We start from the raw sequence: 22,472 nt of genomic DNA, 5'->3' as shown, positions 1-22,472 counted from the left end.
TTTCTAACTTTTCCTTGTTTAGTGTTGCTATAGAACAACAACATTAAGCAATGCCTGAAAAATCTTGTCACCTTCAAAAGCTTACAGTCCCTATTTTGGCACATTACAAACGTATTACCCTTACGTTTAGCATAGATGGTTAAAGCTCTCTCAGGTTACCATCAATCAACGAATACAACATTGACACCAAACACCACTATTCATTACATCCTGCAGAGGACAACAATTTTGACAACTCTGGCATTACAGTTGTATTTACTGAGTCTTATCCTGGTTTTGTTTGTCAAGTATAGAGCGCTAACCAACTATCAGAATTTTCATGCAAATAAATTAATGCAACACCTAAAGAAGTCAGAATATAGAAAAGTTGCCAATTCTACAGCAATATTAACTCAACCGCATTGCACATATGCAGCATATTTTGTTTTCTTTGTTCTAAGTATTGCTTATACATGACGTTTACCTTGTTAAGCATGTTATGCATGATGTGGAAGGTGTTTGAGTTAGTGCTACTATGGAAACCTTACCTAACCTCTTTAGATTCAACTGTACATCCTTAAAATTGCATCAGTTTCTTACTTTTCTTTTAAATTCTAAATGGGGGTGCTGGTGAGAGAAACCTGCCCTTAAGTCCACAACCGAAAGGAATGCTCCAGCTGGCAAAGGCTAAATGGTATCTATCAATGTCATTCCCAAGCTGTTTGCGCAATAGTCATCAGTCAACCAGACTGCCTGAAAGCATGGGCTTAACTAAGCATCAATGATGGCTAATTTGTCCTGCAGATACTTTACTACTGGTGATTATGTTCCTGATTAAAAAGAACCAGCTTGATCATCATAGTCCAAGTTGAATTTGCTGGGCTGGTACTTAAAAATATCTTTTTACTCATAAAGAGAACAAGTTTTATATAAAAATAATTGAGACAATTATCAAAATTCACAATGCTACTTTTACAGTCATGTTATCAAGCATAAACTCATCCAGAGCACTGGGCCATATCCTGAATCTGGCAGCAGCCAGTTCTTATAGGGTACGTCCAGACTACCCGCCAGATCGGTGGATAGCAATAGATTTATCATGGATCGATATATTGTATCTCATCTAGACGCGATCTAACGATCCCCGAACGCGCTCCCGTCCACTCTGGAACTGCACCAGAGCGAGCGGTGGTAGCGGAGTCGACGGGGGGAGCCGCAGCCGTTGATCCCGCGCTGTGAGGATGGGAGGCAAGTCGAAATAAGAGACATCGACTTCAGCTACGCTATTCCCATTGCTGAAGTTGCGTATCTTACATAAACCCTCCCCCCCGAGTGTAGATCAGGCCTAAGTTTCAGAAAATAGTACACATTAACATGTACACTGCTGTACATTGATTCAGAGGCAGTTTATAAGCTTGAAGCAGATTTCATTATGGCTATAATCAGTCTGCCTAACTACCAATGTTGTTGATGAACATGAAGTCAGGTACCCTTTTTATTTTTAATACAACAAAAATAGGAATCTTGGTTTCCTATGGCAGTAGCTTCCAGAAGTGGATACCTTGCATCTAATGTTATTTGCTTTTATTTGCTCTAACTTTACTGCTCTTAAGTTACAACATGCGTCTTGTTTTTGGATTATGCAACAAGGTAAAAGGCAATTTACATTCTCCTCATCTTCTCAGTTTTGTTTATTTTATTTTGCTCTGTTTATTTTGCCATATGGAACTAGGTAGGTTATACTGAGATGTGTCCAATCTTTGAATATCCCCTATCAAGTATTCTCCATTTTCATTTATTTCAGGCCAAATCATTTTTGCATTCTCCCCATATGAAACCAGCGCCACAGCAGGTGTGTGGCTCACTGTTAGACTCTCTTTCTTATCTAATCAGCCCAGTCTCCTGCTGCCAATGAGGTCTAAAAGAAGTGGGATCAGGCCCATATATCAATCTTTATTAGAACAACAAATCAGAGCACCTGTACCTGTCTTCTTCCACATATCGGGTTTGATCCTTAACTTCAGTATTGGGAGCAGTCCCAACAGATTAGTCATATGCTTAAAGTTAAACACATGCTTAAGTGCATTGCTGGATGGGAGCCCCAGAGTGCTCAACATCTTGAAGCATCAAAGCTGTAGTTCAACCTTCTCACTTTGAAAGTATCCCAAAACTCACATTCCGCAAACATCTCTGCTATCTCCTCCCCAAACCCTCAAAACTTCCTATACCCCACCCAAGTCTTTCTGCCAACTACTCCCTGGATCTTTTCCACCCATCCCTGTATTTTTGCGTGGTTGTGTGTCACCGATTAGATTCAGAGCAGACTCTTGATTAACATTTTATATATAAACTCATTTTTGAATAGTAACATTTCTGTATTACTTTAACAGTGTCACTCAGTCATGGCAAGCACTACAAATGCTTTACAGAATTCAAATTTAAATACACAGTGTACACATGAGTGCAAATGTTTGTGACCTATTTGACACTATAACTTAAATTAAAAACCCTTAATTCACATTTGCTACTGCAAAAATGTCAATGGAAGAACTCAGTCAATTATTTTTCTAGTAATAGCACCACTAATTAATGCCATTAAAATAGCAACAGCAATATGAATAAACTTTCTTGAGACAGTCACAGGAGATGCAAGTTTCTTAAGTAAAAGGCTTTAATTTTAGAACTTTACAGGTTATTTCAATACTTTTAGGAGACCAACTTACTATTTGTCAACTACAGAGAATATTGTTGTGTTAAGTATTGTTTAAACTTAATGCAAGGAGTTAAAACAAAAAGGCTACAGCAAGATATTACTTGTCAAAACAATGACCAAGATTCACCATCATAACCCAGAATGAATTCCAGGCATGACTGCACAAAACCCAAGAAGGTCATGAGAGACAGCAGGACCTTTGTAAGGGAACAGAAATAACTCTGCTGCTTTGTTACCTTTTTTATTAAATCAGTATGTTCAAAACTCTTTAATTAGCAGTCTAACTACACAGGAAAGGCATTTATGCTTCACTGGGAAGAGAAGGATGGCATGTTGTACATGCTGTGCTAGTGTATAAGAGACACACGACAGAACTCTTCAAATTATCAGAGAGGAGGAGGAGGATTTGCATACCAAAACTAAGTACTTTTTAACTCCAGACCAAACCGCACACAGAGTGTCCAATTTAAAGCGAAAAGAAACAACCCAGAAGGGGTGGAGCTCATGCAGAGGTACCAGGTTTTACCTTTTTTTTTTTTAATTTTGGCTCAGAGATAATTATGGCCCTAATCCTGCAACATGAGCTACTCAGATGGAGTCTTAGGCCAGTTGGCATGGGATCAGAGGACTGGGGATTACAGATTCAATTGTTTAGACCAATTTGTGTATTTCTTTAGCGCATCCCAACACAATAGCACACGTAAATATGTACCACATGGATTAAGCAATGCTAGTCAAGGATAAGTGTAGTACATACTCTTAAAATATCGTTCCATCTCTCTGTAAAGCTTTGGTTTAAATCTACTCACTCATAATGTAGCTTCGCTCTGGTTCCCAAACACACTAGGAGTAGTGGTAGTAGTAGTGTTTTCTATTATTTACCACCGTTTGATAGGTAATGGGATGTGTCCCAAATAAGAGTTCCTGACCAAAAAATTTATAGGACCTATGTGTCAACAGCTTTTCAATCATTCCTTGCAACATGAGCAGTTCATATCTGCAGCTCAAAAGGGTTAAATCTTTAGGTGCAACCAGCTGCACCCATGGTTCAATCACAGTCATAGTTCTTGCTCATGTAAACCGACAGCCATCATATTAGAAGCCCAACTGAGACCTAGTTTGAAAAAATCCAAAGCCTCAAGTGACAACAAGTTTGATACATTCAAAAGCAAGCCAACGATGAAGAAGGATCTAGAGGCACTTGAATATAACCTAGACTTTAAGAAATGTGATGGTTCTCTGAAAAGTGACTGTAAAAACAGCTGTGTTAGATTCAATGTATTCTCTGCATCAGTAACTCAAAATCATTTCTTGAGATTCTCCTGCCAGTCATGCAAACCTCAGCCTAGGTTTAAAAAAGTATGCAGTACACTCTCCAGTTCAAGCTCAACTGTCTTAAGTTTGTATTTATTTGAGATCATTTCTATAGCACTCAATTTGGTTTTATTTAAATAAAATGGCTGCAGGGCCAAAATTTCACCTTGATCTCAACAGCGTAACCCACAGCTGAATAAGGTTCCCTAGGTCTAAATGAACCAGCAGTATTTGAACCTGCAATTGAAAAAGCAAAGTTTGATGATGCTACAGAAACCAAATCCCTCTTCCAGGGCAGTATTGACACTGCACTCAACAGGTGTAAGAAGTAACTTATCTTTGTCACTGAAGTAAATAGGGTGGTGTAGGGAGAGGGGACGTGAGACAATCTTAAATAAAATGCCATTTTTACATAAATACTTGTATAGTAGAATTGCCCTTCAAAAGAATTGCTTTACACAGAGGAAACACATATTGGAGAAGTAAAATGAACTCTTCTCTGACTAGGATTCCTAATATTCCGAAAGCCTCAATATTGCAAAGTTGGTATAAATATGTTACACACGCCAAATATAACAGCCTCAGACATTTGAGGAAGGTTTTGAAACTCAGCCCAGATCCAAAGAAAAATATCCACTAAACGCTATTTGAGGGTAGTGAGCTCTAGCTAGACACTGCATTGTTATTTGTACAAAGATTTTCTCTGTTTTGACTTAGCTCCTCAAACCCTCTGAATAGCAGCAGTTAAAAGCAATACACTGTACAACACCTGTGAGAAACTGGCATGTTCATTCAGGCACATTTTAATGAAACACCATTCACAACTACAGCACCTAGCCTGCTGCGTGACCACACAGCTTACCAAGGTCTGCACAGGTAGGGAGAGGCACTTCTCCCCCGGCCCCAGCCCCGGAGTTGCTGTGGTGAGGTGCCTCTCTCCCAGGCCGCTGCAGTGAGAGAGGGCTGAGGGGAGTCCTCTCTCTCCAGTCCCACCCCCAAGGCAGTCTGCACCCCAAACCATGGTCCCACACCAAACCCCTCATCCCCAGTCTGAGCCCTGATCCCCCAACACACACCATCCCTGTGCCCCATCCCAGAGCCCCCTCCTGTACTCCAAACCCCTCATCCCTAGCCCCACCCCAGAACCTGCACCCCCAGCTCTCACCACCACCCCTGCACCCCTATCCCTCTGCCCCAGCCCTGAGCCCCAAGCTCCCTCCCACACTCCCAACTCTTCAGCCACACCCTCACCACACATCAGCTCCATATTTGTGCACATAACAAAATTCATTCTGCACATGGATGTAAAAAGTTAGAGGGAACATTGTACTGCACATAGTTTAACTACCCCCCCCCCTTTTTTTAAATTGTAAATAGGAAGATTTTGCAATAATAGATACTTCAGGACCATAAACTCAGTTAATATATGCTGGATACACAGAGGCAACATGAGCTATTTTCTCATTCAGGATCCATGCCCCCTCCCGCTTGAGAGATTATGCATCCTCTTCTGTCCTCCATTGCTGGGGTGGGGAGAAGAGGTGTCAAGCATCCTGCTGCTCAAAAACTAACTTTAGCTGAAGACATGATAGACCTTATGTCAGCAACTTTCCACCTCCCCTTCTTACACACACACACACACACACACACACACACCCCCCTACGGATGTAAGGATGAAAGGAAATACTTCTATCCTCTGTACAAGTCATCAGTCCTCACATTCAGCAAGATATCATATTACAGAAATACTCATCTTTGCAGATTTCAGGTATATCATGATGTAGCAGACATTTTTGTAAAGTCTATAAAGGCAAAATATGGCTCACCCTAGAGATGGTCAAAGGCATGTTGAAGTCTTTTCCACCTTGAAGCCTAAAACCCCAAGGAGCAGGGCCGACCAAAGACACACTGTAGTTGCTCATGGTGTTGGATGCTCAAGGTCTAATTCCGGATAATAAGTGTCTGTGGAAGAGGATTAAAGTTTTAATGTAAATCTTAACAGGATATATGCACACAGTGAAATGGAAATGCACACATTAACTTAAAAGGGGCCCTGTCAATTTAAATATATGTTGCAAACCATGTTTTTCTGTTCTGTAACACCTTAGTAAATTAGTAAAAAAGTGAATGGACTTTAAAAAGTCTAGTTTGCCACTATTTGTGCTTTTTGTTGACTTTTTGGCTTGTCAGTTTAGAAAAAGAAAAATAATCAATTTAGTTTTACTTTCCGATTCTTAGCACTGCAATATCTGGGTTTCACATGCTGTATGCAATGATTTTTTAACAATTGTTTTCTTCAGAAAAAAGTGGAAATATTTCCTCTAGGCTTTTATTTGGAGGTTATTTAAGCTTTTTTTTTTTTTTTGCAAAATGTAAGCATTGGACCAAATTTAAATTGACAGTGGTCCTTAAAAATTACTTAAGTACATAAACATTTTAATAGTTTATGTAAGAGATGTTGGAACATTAATTTCATGTGATATGTATTAGTCACAGCTAAACAGGTACATTTACCACATAAAAATTAATTTCCAAGGAGGGTGCATATTTTCGTAACAATTCAAATATCAAAAACTACAAATTTTAAAGTCAAAGTTATTCAGCGGGAAAAATGTTCTCGAGCCTTGGCATTCTTACCATTTTTACAGTTTAATATACATCCAACCCCGATTTCCTATTAGGCACATACAAGGTGTTGCAGAAGAAATCAAAAAGAAATGCAAAAATTTATAACCACAGAAAGTTGTGTACCAAATACCAAGGCAACTGCTTTAAACTAAGAAAAAGTATTTTAAGAGAACCCCAAGATTATTTCCCCTCCTCCCCAAACAAGGATGAAGGATTACCTTTAAAAGGCACGCTGTGCACTTAATTTTGTTGCTCAGTGTCAAAGATAACAGCTTCAGCTGCACCACATATAGGCAATATTACAATGACGTCTTAGGTAGTAGCTGCCTTCTATTTTTATATATTTGAAGTGGGGAGGGAGAGAGAGCGCACACACTGAGGGGTGGATTACTGTAAGACTACACCAAATCAGTGTAAGATTCCATAGTTACTTAATACAGGAGATTTAAGGTGGAACTTCAGTCAAGTAGAAGAAAGTGTGTTTCAAATATCATTAAGTACGGCAAGAATTATTTTTCACTATACTTACACTACAGGTGACTTATTTTTAAAGTAACAGATTTATGGATACTGTACTAATAAAACAATTTCATTTCTATGGGAAGACGAATACCTGGGAAGTTCTACAAAATCTCTCACTAGAAGTTTAACAATGCACTGAAGTCATTTCTTGAGGGAAAATAATGTAATTATATAGATTTCCAGATACACCTCACCCAAATAAAAGGCTAGCTGTTCAGCCTTGCTTCCCTTTAAAGGCCAAACCGTAAGGGCCTTATTCACACCAGTAGGTCCATTTAACTAAATAAAAAGAAGAGTATTCGGGTAAGGCAGGCTAACAAAATAACCTTTAGGAACTACTCCTCCAAGCCTATAACAGAAATTGTTTCAGAACTGAGGCAGTTCCTGAACTACTTACACCCTCATGCCAGAAGCCATGAAAGGACCTCGGCTCCCACTGAATTCTAGGACAACAGAACCTGGCTCACTTACATCTTCATCTCTTGTGCCCCCCTCTGCACACCACATCTGACTAAATACAGGCCCAGAACGCCAACATCTCCCTAGTTCAAGGAGTCCTTCTCTTCCTTCTCTCCTCCCTCTCACCCACCCACGCAAAAGGGAATGTCCAGAGTTTGAGATATGATCCTTATAGGAGCTGCACACTGGTTCAAGCAAGAATTATTTTATGTACTAAACACTGAATCCCATATAAATATACACCCAGTTTACTAATGATTTTTCTACCATATGAAAAATGTTTTGTTCCCCCTAAAGTAATCAATCACAAATTAATGACTGTGGGAAAAGGAGCCTTATCTAATATGTTGGGACACACTAACACCAGATTGACTCTGATCACCCGTTAATAGTTGACAAGATTTTTTTTTCCTAACTCAAAGCAAAAATTAAGCATGTGAATATTTTTTCCTGCATGCATTAAAAAACAGGGGAAGGGGGCAACTAACAAATCTAGGAGGTTTTTGTAACTAACTGCAAAGGAAGGCATTTGGCATGGTAAGGTATAGCGTGCTCTCTCCCCTCCCCTGGCATCCTCCAGCTTTGCGCTTGCAGTGAACATCTGCATCTCAAACCAGAGAACTTATTTGGGATGTTGGGAAAGAGAACTAAGGAAACACTCTAAGAAAATAGATTTACTGATCTATTTATGTCACCGTTAAAGATTCTATACCTGGTATGAAGGAGAATTATTACCACATGAATTGACAGAGCCCTGCAAATCCACGGATGCCCAATTTATATCTGTGGATGCAGATATCAGCAGACATGTTTGCAGATAAGCAGATAGATGCGGATCCAAAATTTTTTTATCTAGAGCCCAAATCCATGGTTCATGTTTGCATATTGGATGTGGATATAAATTTTGTATCCATGCAGGGCTCCATGAATTGACTTTGTCTCAGTGAAAACATTGCACAATGAACTAGCTAAGGGCTAAATTGTGAAACTCTCACTCATGTTGATGAGCGTTCAGTGAGCCTTCTTGTGTAAGTGCTCAACAATGGGTTTCACCATCTAATCATAAAGAAGTATGTATACCACCTCCCTCTGTTGAGCAGAATCAGAATTGCTCAAACGTAGGTCAGACTTCCAATAGTGCTAGTAGATAACATTACAGAGATGATATTTCAGCATATGCGGTGGGGCGTGTGCTTCTGGGAAAATCTGGTGTTCTGCTGCAGTGAAGATCCCAGTGTCCCAAAAAGTGACATCTTAGACATATTTGTTATAGTATGAAACCATCAAAAAGAAGGTTTGGTTTTATATGTGCAGTCCCAAGTCATCCATAGAATGCAGAAGACGCAGCATTAAACTCCACACTACTTTTTTTTAAAAAAGTATGTCTTGGCATACAAGTGAAACTGCTGGCTTTACTGTTCCTGTAGCTATCTAGTTACAAAAGTCCCCACAGGCAGGAGGAAATACATGGCCATGATGATCAAACAATTACACGCCCTAAACCTGCCCAACCCAGCTCAGCTATGAATTTTCCTTTTCAAATCCTTTTTCTCCCTCTTGACCATTTTTGGTGCTACTCTGTGCAACACTCTTGCATTTAAACACCAAAACAGAGAGCCTGGGGCGGGTGCAAGCCGGCACGGGCACATGCACACAGGCACACACAGGCTTGCAGCGTTGGCACCTACAAAACAAGATTGACTCTGGGGTCCATTCTGTTTGGTTCTTTGAGTCAAGTTCTCGAAAGGAAAAAAACAAAAACAAATCGCTTACACGGTAATTAGTATTAAGAGCTCGGTGTTTCCCTTCAAAAACAAACACCACAGCACAGATGGCAAAACAAATCGAAGTCAGTCGCGAAGTCAATAGCCATTCGGATCAACTCAACGGGACCCTCGTTTAGACACCGCTGCTTTTCCCCTCCCGCTTCACTTCGGAGTGACTCTCTCCTCCCCACATCTCCGGAGGGGGTCCTGACCTGCCCACCCTCCTGGGGGCTGCAAAGGGCAGGGGGCCGCAGCCCACGCGCCTTCTCCCCCGGGCCGGGCGCGGCGGGTGGGATGTCTCGCTCAGCAATGGATGGGGCTGCCAGGGCTGCTCTCCGCCCCCGCGCTCGGGAGCCCGGCGCTGCACCGCGCAGTGCCGGGGCGGCTCTGCCGGGAGCCCCGGGAGGAGGGGGACACGCTCCAGCAAGGGGCTGCCCCCGGCTCCTCTCGCAGGTGCCCCGCCCGCCAGCGCGGCTAGTTCTCAGCACCTGAGCGCCCGGCCCCCCTCGCCGCGCCGCGCCCGCCCAGGCGGCCCCTGCTCACCTGGGACCGGGAGGCTGCAGCCGCCGCGCGGTGCGGGACGCCCGGGCGAGAAGCGCGCAGCGCGTGTGGGAGGCTGGGGCTGCGTCCCGCGGGGCTTGTTTTCACTTCCGCCTCGCTCTGCTCCTCCCCCGCGGCCCGGGAGGGCTGGGGACGTTCTCCGCGCTGCAGCCGAGCCAGAAGGAAGCCCTGGCAGCGTGGGCGGGGGGGCAGTTGGGTTAAAGGCCGGGACAGCTGAGCCAGAAGCTTGCACATGATGCACAAAGGCCCAGGCCTACAAGCAAGGGCAGCTAGAGCCTCATTAACGAGGCGCATGGGGTGCAGAGTATTGTGAACAGCCCAGTGCAAGGGCCCCTGCTTGGCACCTCTCTGCCGCAGAGATCCTGGACACGTGCCAGGACCTTGAAGGATTAAATACAGCCTTCACCTTGGTATAAAATCATGTAAAGGATAGATAATAGCTACCCTGGAGAAAGAGCCTATGGTAATAAGACCAGTAACAGTCAATATCCACATCTGTACTGCTAGTAGCAGCTGTAACACTGGGGCTGGAATCCTCAGGTGTGTGACTGAGTTGTGCTGGGCACGGCTGTGTAGAGGCACACAAGTGACTGTAGCAGTTGTTCCCCACCCTCTTCCAATACTGCAGCTAGCTTGGGGAGGGGGGCAGTTCTGCCAGCAGCCGAAGATCACCAGAAATTGTCCCAGGCCTGCTTTCCTTCCCGTATCATGCCCTCAAGAGTGGGGCCCTCGCTAGTTCCAGACACCCACCCTGAAATTCTCCTATGCCAGGCAGAACAAAGGGCTAAGATCTGGTCTAATAAGTGTGCATTGAATAGTCAGAGAGATTGATAATACAGCTCTTTTCATCTTCAAAGCACTGTACACACTAGCTAATTAACACAGTATTTCTGAGTAAGGATTCTCTATTTTATAGCAGAATAAACTGTCACAAATTAAGTGACTAAGTCTCAGGTGCAATAGAAGTGGTTGACAAAATCCAGTAAGAGCTGGAAAGTTTCTGGCTGCCACACACGTTTCAACCACTGAAGGTATGCCTGTTGAGTATGTGTGTGCATACAGACCATCAGCTCCTGTATTCACATATGTACAATAATTCTCCCCCCTCTTGGAAGGTAAACCTTGAACCTTACAGCCTGTGCTGTAGTTAGCAGTGACAGTGGAGCCAAAGTCCCCTCACTCTAAGAATATTTATGCTCCATGGGGGCTATCAGCATTAAAACTCCCTACCTCTGTCTGAAACAGGACAGAACTGCTTCTCCCCCACCCCCAAGAGCACATTGCATTACTCAACCATTTACCAAACTTTTGGGGAAGGAAAAGTCCCACAAAGGCTAGGATTTTTAGGGTAGGGTGGATTGAGTTAAGTTCGTTAGTTACTTCTTACTGTGGAGGTGAGGAGAAGCTGCTGGGAGGGTTTTAATGTTTTGTTTTTAGTTGCCACAGATTTTTTTTAAATCTAAGCAAAAGCATCTATACAGTGGGGTAGGCACTTTTAAAATGTATGTGTTAAAAATAAGAGAATTATCGTGAAAGTGACTTGTATATTTACATAACTGTTTGTTTGGATAAATCTTCTCTTTTACAATTAGAGTTAACTTGGCCCTGATGCTTCAAGGTGATCTGCATTCAAATGGAGCCTTAACTTTACTGGGGGCCAGCATAGACACAGGGGCCACCTGCACCCACTAGCTTGCAACCTTGTTCTTCCACTCCTCACCTTCAGAGCTCTTTACTTTGGGCCTAGGATCCAATTCCATGAGCTCCAGTAAAGCCACTTACTTGTGAGCAAGAGCTGTAGCACTGAGGCTGAAGGCTGCTGTGTGTCTTGTTTAACTTGACTATTGATAATCTTGATGGTTTTCCCCCTCCCCTATGACTGTTTTTATAGTTTACTTATGGCTTGTTTATATATGGCTGGACTGGACTGCTCTTTCAGTAATAGTTCCTCAACTCCCTCACCCTACCCTGCAATTAAGCATCTCTATTCAAGCTAAAAACAAAATCCCTCTTGCATGCAGAGACAAGCTCCATCACATGATTGTTAGTTCAGGGAGGTAGAAGTTCCCCATAACAATGATTTTTCATTCTGTCACAAGGGTTTTAGGTTAATTTTGTGCTGTTTTATTTAGAAGCTTGAAAAGAACTTGGCACTATGCCTCCTGCAAATATCACTCATTACATCCCCAGGCACATGAGGTCCTGTCCAGATCTCAAATATATCAAGGTAGTGAAAAGCCTGAGGGTCCTGTTTGACTTTGCGCTTGCCTGAAATATCATGTAGCCTCATTAATGAGAAATACCCTTGACCATTTGCAGTTTACTAGGAAACTTCAGCCTTTCCTCCCAGAGGAGAATATGGCCCCAACGATCCATGCATTCATCACTTCCACCCTGAATTACTAGAACAGCGTAGCTGGGGGAAGTTATGTGAGGCTGTTGCGGATACAGAACAGTGAGAGTCTGCCTCCTCAGAGATGCTGCTATAACCACATGATCCTTGTACAGATAGGTGTTTATCCAACCCAGTCTTAGCCTTCCATTATGGGATGGCACAACCTCTGATGGAAGCCTTGTCTAGAGCTTAACTACCCTCTTGTGTGATAGATAGTTTTTCCTTCATATCTAACTGAAATCTCTCTTGCTGCAGATTTCTCTTGCAACTCAGCCCAGCTTGGTGTCATTTTTATATTTTATAAGTATACTCTCCACTCCATTATCCAAATGAAAGAAAATATTTAATAGTATCAGACTGAGGACTGGCCCCTGCAGAACCCCATTCCATAAAGCAGGAGGGTGTGACAGCAAGCCCATGGTAACTATTCTTGGAGTAGTCTTTCCAGCAGTTGTGCCCCTACACCTCATAGTAATTTCACTTAGACCACCACATTTCCCTAGTGTGCTTATGAGAATGTCATGTGAGACTATCAAAAAGCCTTACTAAACATCTGCTTCCCCACATCCACTAGAGCAGTAACCCTGTCACTGCAGAAAATTAGTTTTGTCTGGTATGAAGTGTTCTTGACAGATCCATGCTGACTATTTCTTACAACCCTCTTATTCTCCAGCTGCTTACAAATGGATTAGTTAATCATTTGTTGCAATACCTTTCCAGGTATCAATATTAAGAACTGTTCTGTAGTTCTCTGGGTTTTGTTGCCCTTTAAGTGCAAGTACTATTTTTTCCCCTTCTCCAGTCTTTTAGGACCGCACTTGTTGTCCAAGAGTTCTCAAACATGCTGAGGGGGTTCTCTCCTTACCCCCTCCCCACAGACCTTAGGCACAGCCCCTCCCACAGAGACCTGAGGATCCCTGCCCCATGGAGGCCTGGAACCAGCTCCTCCCCCCTAAAGGCAGAGCTGTGTAGGGCACCACAATGTCTAGGGACAGCCCTGCTTGGTAGTGTTTGTCAGCCCCCAGATAGGGTGATCAGATGTCCCAATTTTATAGGGGCAGTCCTGATTTTTGGAGCTTTTTCTTACATTGGCACCTATTACCCCCCACTCTTTGCCCTGATTTTTCACACTTGGGGTCTGGTCACCCTATTCCCAAACTCCTGGTTGGGAACTGCAATAGAAAACCATGCCAATATTAGCTCTAGTTGTGAAATGCTCTAGTAGCATACATACATAAAATGCACTGCAGAATATGTACTAGCAAATCATTGTTTCAGCCATACAGGCTGAATCAGCACTTTCAGTTTTAGTTTCTATTTCTGAAACTATGTTTGATGCAATTATTTAAAATCGTAGGCTACATTTGACTTTCAGTCCAGAAAGAACCTCTTTAAAGAATATATGAGATAACAGCACTCTTGCCAATATCAAGCATTCAGGAAATCAGGCCCTCAAAAATCATGGGATTTGTTTAAAAATCAGAGCTTTAAAAATTTAGTTTTGGTGCTGAGTTTTCCTTCTGTTTTTTGAGCCTTTAGGTTTTTCAAGCTTTTCTCCACAACCCTGAAGGCTAGAACCTTACTTGGAAAATAAAAGCAGAGGTCCTCATGTAATCACATGACACTAGGAAGTGGGTCTTTAAGAGAAAACCTAATATCACAAGACTAGCAATAAAGTTGCAAGTTGGCAACACTGTAAGAGTGAGTTTTGCAGGTCTGTGTTCCCATAAATTAAATAGGGAAAATTCAATACAACAAAATACATTGTGTATAGAGCTTTTCATACCAACTGATCATAGAATATTTCACTGAATTAAAAGAAAAAGACCACCACAAAGTGTCCACTATATGGTTTTATAGATTGGAGAAATCTCTATTTAAAGTTGTAAGCATATTTCCATTATAAGGCTAATTTTGCCCAATCCACCTAAAATCCTACCAAACAAACATGTCCTTTCTGCTTCAGATCTAGCATGTATGTGGCTGGAGCAAAATTACATGGCCAAACCTTGAGATCAACTGGACAAATTCAAGGTGTTTGAGATATGGACAGTAACTTGATTTCAGTTGTGTTTTGGAAATTCTTACACTTGTGCCATGGCAAATTGTAAACTTGTTTGACTTTAACACTTGATATTTTTCATTTTTTAAAGAAATGCAGCTCACTGTTTTTGAAGGTATTCACTACTGAATTAAGAACATTTGTACACAAACTACAATAGTCCTTGGCAAAGCAGGATTTCCTGATGCCTGAAGAAGTTTAGGGCAGCTGATTAAGTGGTCTCATACAAAACCAGGAAGTGCCAGGATCTGAGCCTTAAATTTAGTTTGGCCCACAATCCACTTATGAAGGGGTAGACACATTATTCCTGTTTCAGACTCTAGGTCTGACACACAGTCAGGGTCAGAACTGTTCTACTTGCCTTTATCCTCCTGTCTCATATCTACTTTTTCTGTGTGCTGTTCCCCTCTCCATGGGAACATCCCCCCATTCAGGTGCTTGCTCATGGCACCCCACCCCTTCCCCCCCAAAAAAGAGGGACAAAAAAGTTAATACCTCTAAAAGAAAAGTTGTGTCCTTCAATTGCCAGTGTAGACTTAGCCTTAGTGCCTGCACCTTTAATAGGTTTTTCCATTTTCAACTTTCCCTCAAAATTCACTCTCTCCCATCCACTAGTCAGTCACTGGTGTCCAGTAAGTAGTAGTGAAGGCCGCAAATGGATAGAGAAAAACACCATAAAAAAAGAATAAGTTTGACCTGTCTCTTCTCTCTGCTTCTAAGCTATCACTCACCTGTAATCAGTGGCCATACTCCAAAAGCAATGCTTACTCGCAGCATTAGACGCTATTTTGTAGCCGCTTCTTTCCTTCAGGAAACTCTAGGGCACCAACTACTGTAATACTTCCGTGGGCCTAGGATTTCACTAATCCTAGAATGCTGCCTAAGTCACTGGGAGTTTTGCCATTAACTTCAATGAGGTCAGGCTTTCAACCTATGTTTTTAATATTTATATGGTACATAAGCCTAGGGCAAAAGGATGGATGTTTTTCCTCATCCAAGTGAGTAAAATAATTGGAACTTTTAATCTTTGGGAATCTAGCAGGCATGCTGTGAGGAAGTGCTTCAAACTAAATTTTTGTCTGTCAAGTTATATAGCCTGCTGTCAGTTTTGTGTGACCCCCCCATCACTCAAGTACCTGAATACCTCAACCCCCCCAGAGGTATTCTTATTTTACAGGTGGGGAACTGAGTAAGTAACTTGTCCAAGGCCATACAGGGAGTCTGGCAGAAGAGGGAACTGACCCTAGGTCTCCCAAGTCCCAGGCTAGCACTCCAACCACTGAACCATCCAGTCTCTCACTGAGGCAGAGTTCTAGTCTATTTGTTTTTTATAGTATGCTGAGGCAAGGAATAATATTCCAGAGTTAATCATAGCACTCTTATCAGGGCCCTATATGTAAGAAGAGTGAGTACCTCCATCCTAATCATAATGCCAGCTGGTTTGTTTAAACTTCCTTTCCCTTGGCAACAGGGAGTGGTTTATACATGTGTTTTAATTATAATCCCCACTGAGGATGGGGTTGTTACAACTTGTACTTGGATGTTAATCCTGCCATATGCTAAGAACACTGATCATGAAGGGTCTTGTAGATCAGAATTTTCCTATTGACTTTTTTAAAAAGCTAGTGCTATGACATGAGAGGTGAAGCTTTGTCTATAGTCCTTTAGATAATATACTGCCCTGGCAAGAGAAAATGTACAAGCCGTAGCATGAAAACCACTTTGCTTGCAAATAGACACTAACTTAATGTGGTTTAGACTAGAGTTGATACAAGTGGAGATGATTGACATTCATTCTCTGAGAAATTCATTTGAAAAAGGTTATTTATAATTAAGCACCAGCAGCATACACAGCTCTGTACAAGCATGATGAAAGCACAGGGACAGAAAAAGCAAAGAAAGAACTAACAGAAGTAACAATGAAGGAACAGAAGCCAAAATAGGGAAAGAAATGCTAAAAATATGTATACAAGGTAGATGTATTAGAGGCAGTAGGGCCTGATGGTAGGGTGGTTTCAGGTAGTTCCTTAGCCATCTCAGAACCATTAACAATTATCTGTGAGAAGTTCTGGAGGATGGGTAAGATCCCAGCCAACAGGTGGCATTTTTGCCATTCTCCAATCTTTTTTAAAGAAAGGGAAACAAGAGGACTTGGGGGAATTATAGACCCGTCAGTCTAACTTTAGTACCTGGAAAAATACTAGAACAAATTAAACAATCAGTTTTTAAATACTTGGAGGATAAGATGAGTAGCCAAGAACAAATCATGCCAAACCAACCTAATTTCCTTCTTTGGCAGGGTTACTGGCCTAGTGGATTGGGAAAGCAGTAAATCTGATATGCCTTGATTTTATTAAGGTTTCTGACAGTCTCAGATGCTCTCATAAGCAAACTAGGGAAATGTGGTCTAGACTAGACTAAATTGCCATAAAGGTAGGTATATAAATGGTTGAAAGACAATACTTGGGAGTAGTTATGGTTCACTCAAATTGGGAGGATGTATCTAGTGAGATCCTGAGGGGTCAGTCCTGGGTCTGGTACCATTCAATATTTTCCTTAATGACTTGGATAATGGAGTGGAGAGTATACTTCTAAAATTTGCCAATGACATCAAGTTGGGAGGGGTTGTAAGCACTTGGAGGACAGGATTAGAATTGAAAGTGACCATGATGAACTAGAGAAATTGGTCTGAAATCCAAGTGCAAAGTACTTAACTTTGAAGGGAAAAAGTAATGCACAGCTAAAATAGAGAATAAACGGTTAGGTGGTAGTACTGTAGAAAAAGAATGGGGATTATAGTGGATCACAAAATGAATACAAGTCAAGGTGATGCAGCTGCAAAAAAAGGCTAATATTCTGGGGGTGTATTAACAGAAGTGTCATATATAAAAATACATGAAAAGTAGTTGTCCTGCTCTACTGGGCCCTGGTGAGGTCTCACCTGGAGCACCGTGTCCAATTCTGGATGCCACACTTTAGGAAAGATGGACAAATTGGAAAGTGTCCAGAGGAGAGCAACAAAATGATAACAAGGTTTAGAAAACCTGACCTAGGAAGAAAGGTTTAAAAAAACTGGGCATATTTAATATTGAGAAAGACAACTGAGGTGGGACCTGAGTCTTCAAATATGTTTAGGTTAGATACTGGAAATTTCCAACAGCCCTTAATGTCCCTTTCTGCAATTTAAGCCCATTACTACATGTGCCATCTCCAAAGAGCATGGAGAATAATTGATCATCATTCTGTAACTATAAAGGCAGGCTTCCAAGAGGCTGTGGAATCCCCACCACTGTAAATTGAACAGGTTGGACAAACACGTCAGACCATCTAGGTTAATTGGTCCTTCCTCAGTGGAGGGGCTGCATTGAGGACTTCAAGGCTAGAACAGTAGTCATAGAAATGTAGGGCTGCAAGGGACCCTGGAGAGCTTACCATCTTAGACCCAGAAAGACAAGATCTACTTGTTTATTCCAAGGAAGAAATTACTGTGGATAATTTTTTTTAAAAAACCCTCCTTAATCTGTTGTTTTTGGGATATGTGCAAAGGCCTTGTGGAAGAAGTGTCCTTTAGAAGGGGTTTGAATTAGTCTATCATATCCTAACTCTTCTGTGACCTGAAAGTTCCTCCATACCTCAGGGCCAGCTTAGAAAAAAAGATACAAAGACGAAAGTGATAGGAAACAAAGGGGCAGTGTAAATTGGAATTACTGGCTGAGATATTGGCAGTGCTGATAAGTCAAACACGCACTTAAGAGGCAAACTTTTAGGCTGAACTCAAAGCATTTGAATTTACTCATGTGCACCTTCATTTGATTGGACTGGAGCTGTAAAAATGACTAGGATACTGGACCTATTTCTGAGCAAGCTAAATAAGAAGCTGGCAAAGAGTTACACTGAAAGCCATGTGGCTTTACGCTCAATATACTAGATCCCTCTAAAAAGCACTTCTAGCACTTATGTTCTGACAGTTGTCACTTGTTGCTGTGATAGATATTCTTGTCATGTGAGAAGGTGCATACTTTCACACTCATCTTGGTGGATCTGTTATACTGGATACTGTTCCACCTTGATACATGGAATGCTGCTCTCCCACCTTAGAAACATAGCAGAAGTTAGTAAGAATTGGGTTGTCCACTGACAAGAACATTGAGATAATGCCAATCTTTCTTCTCATAGGTAATGCAGAGGATCACAGTGCACAACCCCTTTTCCACCTCAAGACAGATTTCCCATCCTATTAAGCAATTATGTGGTGCTACTAATTGAGATTAGACAGACTCAAATGTCAAGACTACACAGACACTGCCCAGCTCTGCCCTTACTTCACAAACAAGCAAGACACCCTCTCCCAGTTCTGCCAATGCCAAGGAGGCATTTGCACCTGGAGAAAGCAACTATCTTAAGCTCTCCCAGCATATGGCAGAGGTAATGCTTTGGGGGAAGGGAAGCACTTCAATGAACTTGCCAGCACCACATGATCTTTTCTGTCTTAAGATTCTTCACTATTCTGACACCCCTAACATAGCTATGACAAAATATCCTATTCCAACTGTAGCTGGCCAGAAGACTGCACTGCATCCTGGTAGACTCAAACTTGACCATGGTGTTCCTCTCATTTGTGACATGCAGAGATCACTGAAGTGCACTCTGATGTTGGTGTTTCCATTCCTACTTAAAGCTCCTTTAGGTCAGGAGAGCAGCCACTGACCTTACCAACACCAGCTATGCCTGTGCTTCCAAAGACTTTGGTGTTGTCTGAAGTTACAACTGCACAGCCACAATATATTGCAGAAACACTACATATGGTCAGTCCTCCAGTATGGATGAGACCCCTAGACACTTAAATGCCCTGAGTAAGCTGTGTCCTTTCTAAGTTTTGATGTTGCTGAAGAAGGTTAAAAAGTTAGCCAGATATCACCTCATTGTTTGTAATGTTAGTTGAAAAGGGTGATACTAAAAAAAGGAGCACAACCATTTGAGACCATGGGTAAGAACAGCTGTTTTCTGTGGACACACTGGTGGGTGATTGCAGAGCAACTCAGTTCTAGCATTCATACTATTAGTTAAGATCTTAGGCAAACCAGAAAGGGAAAAAAAAACAGCTATTTTGGGAATATCACCAGATGGACTGATCTATTGGAGTGGAAGTTTTGTAACTGTTGCAAATGTGAAAGATGGAAGGTGGGCGATTCATAACCTCTGTATCCGAGCTGTCACTTGAAGCCACTGACACCTGTGCTGCACTCGGTCATCAAATACCAGGTTAAATTCAAGGTCTCAGTCTTTCAAAGCATGCCAAGGTACTCCCTCTCACTCTTCACAGCCATGACAGTTGTGTCTCTCTGGAAAATGGGACCATCAATCAGAACAGTGAGACTTGTGAGCTCACATCAAGAGATTCTTATTCCACAGCTCTGAGTGGCCACTGGAAAGAAACTAAACCCCATTCTTACTATAAATAAAGAGACAAATCCTACCGGACAGGGGGGAAATGGAGAGAGACAGAAGCTTGTCTTTATTGTTTTCAAATTTGTACAATGCTTACGAACACCAGTGATGAACATATTACAAGTGCCAAGATTAGATTTATATCTAGGCCAGACTTTGTCAAAGACACTGATTGTACAGTTAGATTTGAGTTATTAAATAAAACTGCAAATCAGCAGAAAAACAAAAACCTAGTATTGTGCCAATATTTCTGGCCCAAAGACAATGTGCATAAATAATGGGTAATAGCAGGGCCTGAAATTCAACCTGTAGCACCAAGAACATCCAGCTCTTCTAACAGTGGAGCAGAAAGGGCCCATAGAACCATGCTGTTGCATACTGGATGCACAGACCACTCAAACCCATTTAAAAGTGCCAGAAAAATAAAAATAGCTGCAAGCACTGACTAGTGGCGGGGTCTAGCCATGTCACACCATGTCAAATGCCACAGAGCTCCACATAAAGTGAGAATTGACAGAACTAGCATCAGCATTTAGAGGAGGTAATTTTAAGAGCTTGACCCAACCAGCCTGTGAGGAATTTTTTGCGTGCGTGAGAGAGAGATGAGTCCCCTAAAACTCAGGCTAACTAAGGGAAAATTTCAGCACAAGAGAGGATTTTGAGGCTGCAGTTGGTTCTTAAGATATACGTCTACCCTGATAGAATGTGGTCCTCGGGAGCCAAAAAAATCTGTGTTGTAGGTGAAACCATGTTATATCAAACTTGCTTTGATCTGCCGAAGTGTGCAGCCCCACCCCCCTGGAGCACTGCTTTACCGTGTTATATCAGGTCATGTTATAAACTACACCTCTACCCTGATAAAGGAAGCAAGCCCCTCTCAAAACACATCCTTCCTCCAACATATCTTAGTTGGGGGTTAGCTCATGGCTCTCAGTTCTGCTTTTGGCTACAGGAATTTGGTGAACCAGACGCTGTCCTCCATCTTTTGAGTGATCTCTCAGAGCTCAGGAGAGAACAGCTACTCCTTGCCTGCCAGCAGTGCTCGGAGAATGGGCTTTCAGATCACAACACTCTTCTGGGCCAGCAGTGTGACCCAGTAATGATGGCACTATTATGTCAATATACTGTATCTACCAAACCAAACTCATGTTTGAGCTGGGTTTGGCAGACACATGTGGCTGACCTAGGCCAACTAAGATTACTACCCAAACCACTCACCTGACAGGTGTGTAGGGGTGCGCGCATGCATGTCCCCATAAGCATAGCTTGTCCTTTTGTACTTGCTTCATTCAAAGTCATCTTTGCTGAGGGTCCTGCTGCTATTGGTCACATGCTCACTTAATATCAGCTTTTCCTTTCTTACCTCCAATGTGAAAATGGGAAATAACATATATAGCAATGAAAATTTGTTAAGATACGCATGCCCTGTTTTGAAAGAGCCATTACATGTTGCCACAGTTTAGACGACAGTTATGTTTTTGACCACATTTGCACAGCTTTTCCAATTAAAAAGGTGGGAAATACAGAGTTCTGCATCACTCTACCTCACAAAATCTGAGCAGACCTTTACACTGCCATTTTGGCAGCTGGAACCACCTCAGTGTACAATATCGAATTGCCATGTCTGCAGTGTTTATCTGAAGATCCAAATGCAGAACTCAGATGTCCTGTCCAGGTGCCCATATTTGAAGTCAAGTCTCCCATTGTGTCTTCTACAAGTAAGATTAAGATTGGTTGAGTGATTTGCCAAATGTCTTCCTGATCAATGTTCTAGCATCTGTTCATTTTGTAACCAAGGCACTGAGTCTTTGACTTTTTACCTTAAGCTTTGTCCAGCCTCAATATTGAAGACTTCAGTAAGCAAATGAAGAACTAACACATTTTAATGAAGTCAACTGTTCAACAGAAATACCTTATTAGAGCAGATTTGTGTTGGATCAGGAGGGAAGGCAATCTCTGCTCCAAAACCAGGCCTCCATATTGAGTAGAAGGACAATCTCTAGCACGCAGTTTAGCTGTTCATTCCATTCAGCAGAGGGAAGGGCGTACATATACAATATTGTAACAAACTGGCTGGTGTAACAAGAGATGGGCGCAAGCTGCAGAATTTAGATCTCACTATCAGCACCTCAGAACCTGCTGTTTAGTTCAACCCATTATAAAGAACAGCATCCACTTGGAAAAATTTAGATCCAAATTCTTTGAGATTGTAAACTCCTCCCATAGTGTGAGGGGAGGGTGTTTGGCTCAGGCACATCTCTAATAGAGCTCTCAACTCCAGGATTCAACTAATGTAAAAAAATCAGGTAATTTGGGGGTATAATTTCACACCTGTAATTTAGGAGATTTGATTATAGATTGTCTCAGTTACTTTTGGGGTATATATTCTTCTAAAAACCCCATAGTGAGCTTGAAACCTCCCCATTCATTATGTCATTTATTCTGACACATTATAACTAAGACTTCCAATGATGGAGTGTTTTTTTCTTTTCTGATTTTCAGAAGTTATATTTCAGCAAGTTCTGGTTTTGAATGAGTTATTTCCACCCTCCCCCTCAAGCAGCATTAGCTTTCTATGATCTGTATCATTAACTGGCCCCCACTGCTGCCCTATGCTCTGAGGA

General features: G+C 41.9%; 1 protein-coding gene across 16 annotated transcripts in view; it reads right to left on the bottom strand.

The window, feature by feature from the left end:
- The window catches only part of PDLIM5 (PDZ and LIM domain 5), a 223,567-nt gene that overhangs the window by 180,794 nt on the left and 20,301 nt on the right, over window positions 1-22,472 (bottom strand). For 4 of the 16 annotated variants that reach the window (XM_039542136.1, XM_039542145.1, XM_039542146.1 and 1 more), the window contains exons 1-2: window positions 6,854-6,957; window positions 5,834-5,969 (exon numbers count right to left, since the gene is read on the bottom strand). In XM_039542136.1, coding sequence (XP_039398070.1) covers window positions 5,834-5,929 — 96 coding nt within the window. In that variant the 5' untranslated portion in view covers window positions 5,930-5,969; window positions 6,854-6,957. Of the gene's footprint in view, window positions 1-5,833; window positions 5,970-6,644; window positions 6,747-6,853; window positions 6,958-9,389; window positions 9,614-9,925; window positions 10,100-22,472 lie in introns of those variants that run through there. The other 12 variants (XM_039542151.1, XM_039542152.1, XM_039542155.1 and 9 more) reach the window with 8 other exon arrangements.

Source organism: Mauremys reevesii, linkage group 5 (assembly GCF_016161935.1).
Source record: "Mauremys reevesii isolate NIE-2019 linkage group 5, ASM1616193v1, whole genome shotgun sequence".
Taxonomy (NCBI): Eukaryota; Metazoa; Chordata; order Testudines; family Geoemydidae; genus Mauremys; species Mauremys reevesii.
The sequence above is the reverse complement of the archived record's forward strand: the minus strand, read 5'-3'. Positions and strand labels throughout refer to the sequence as shown.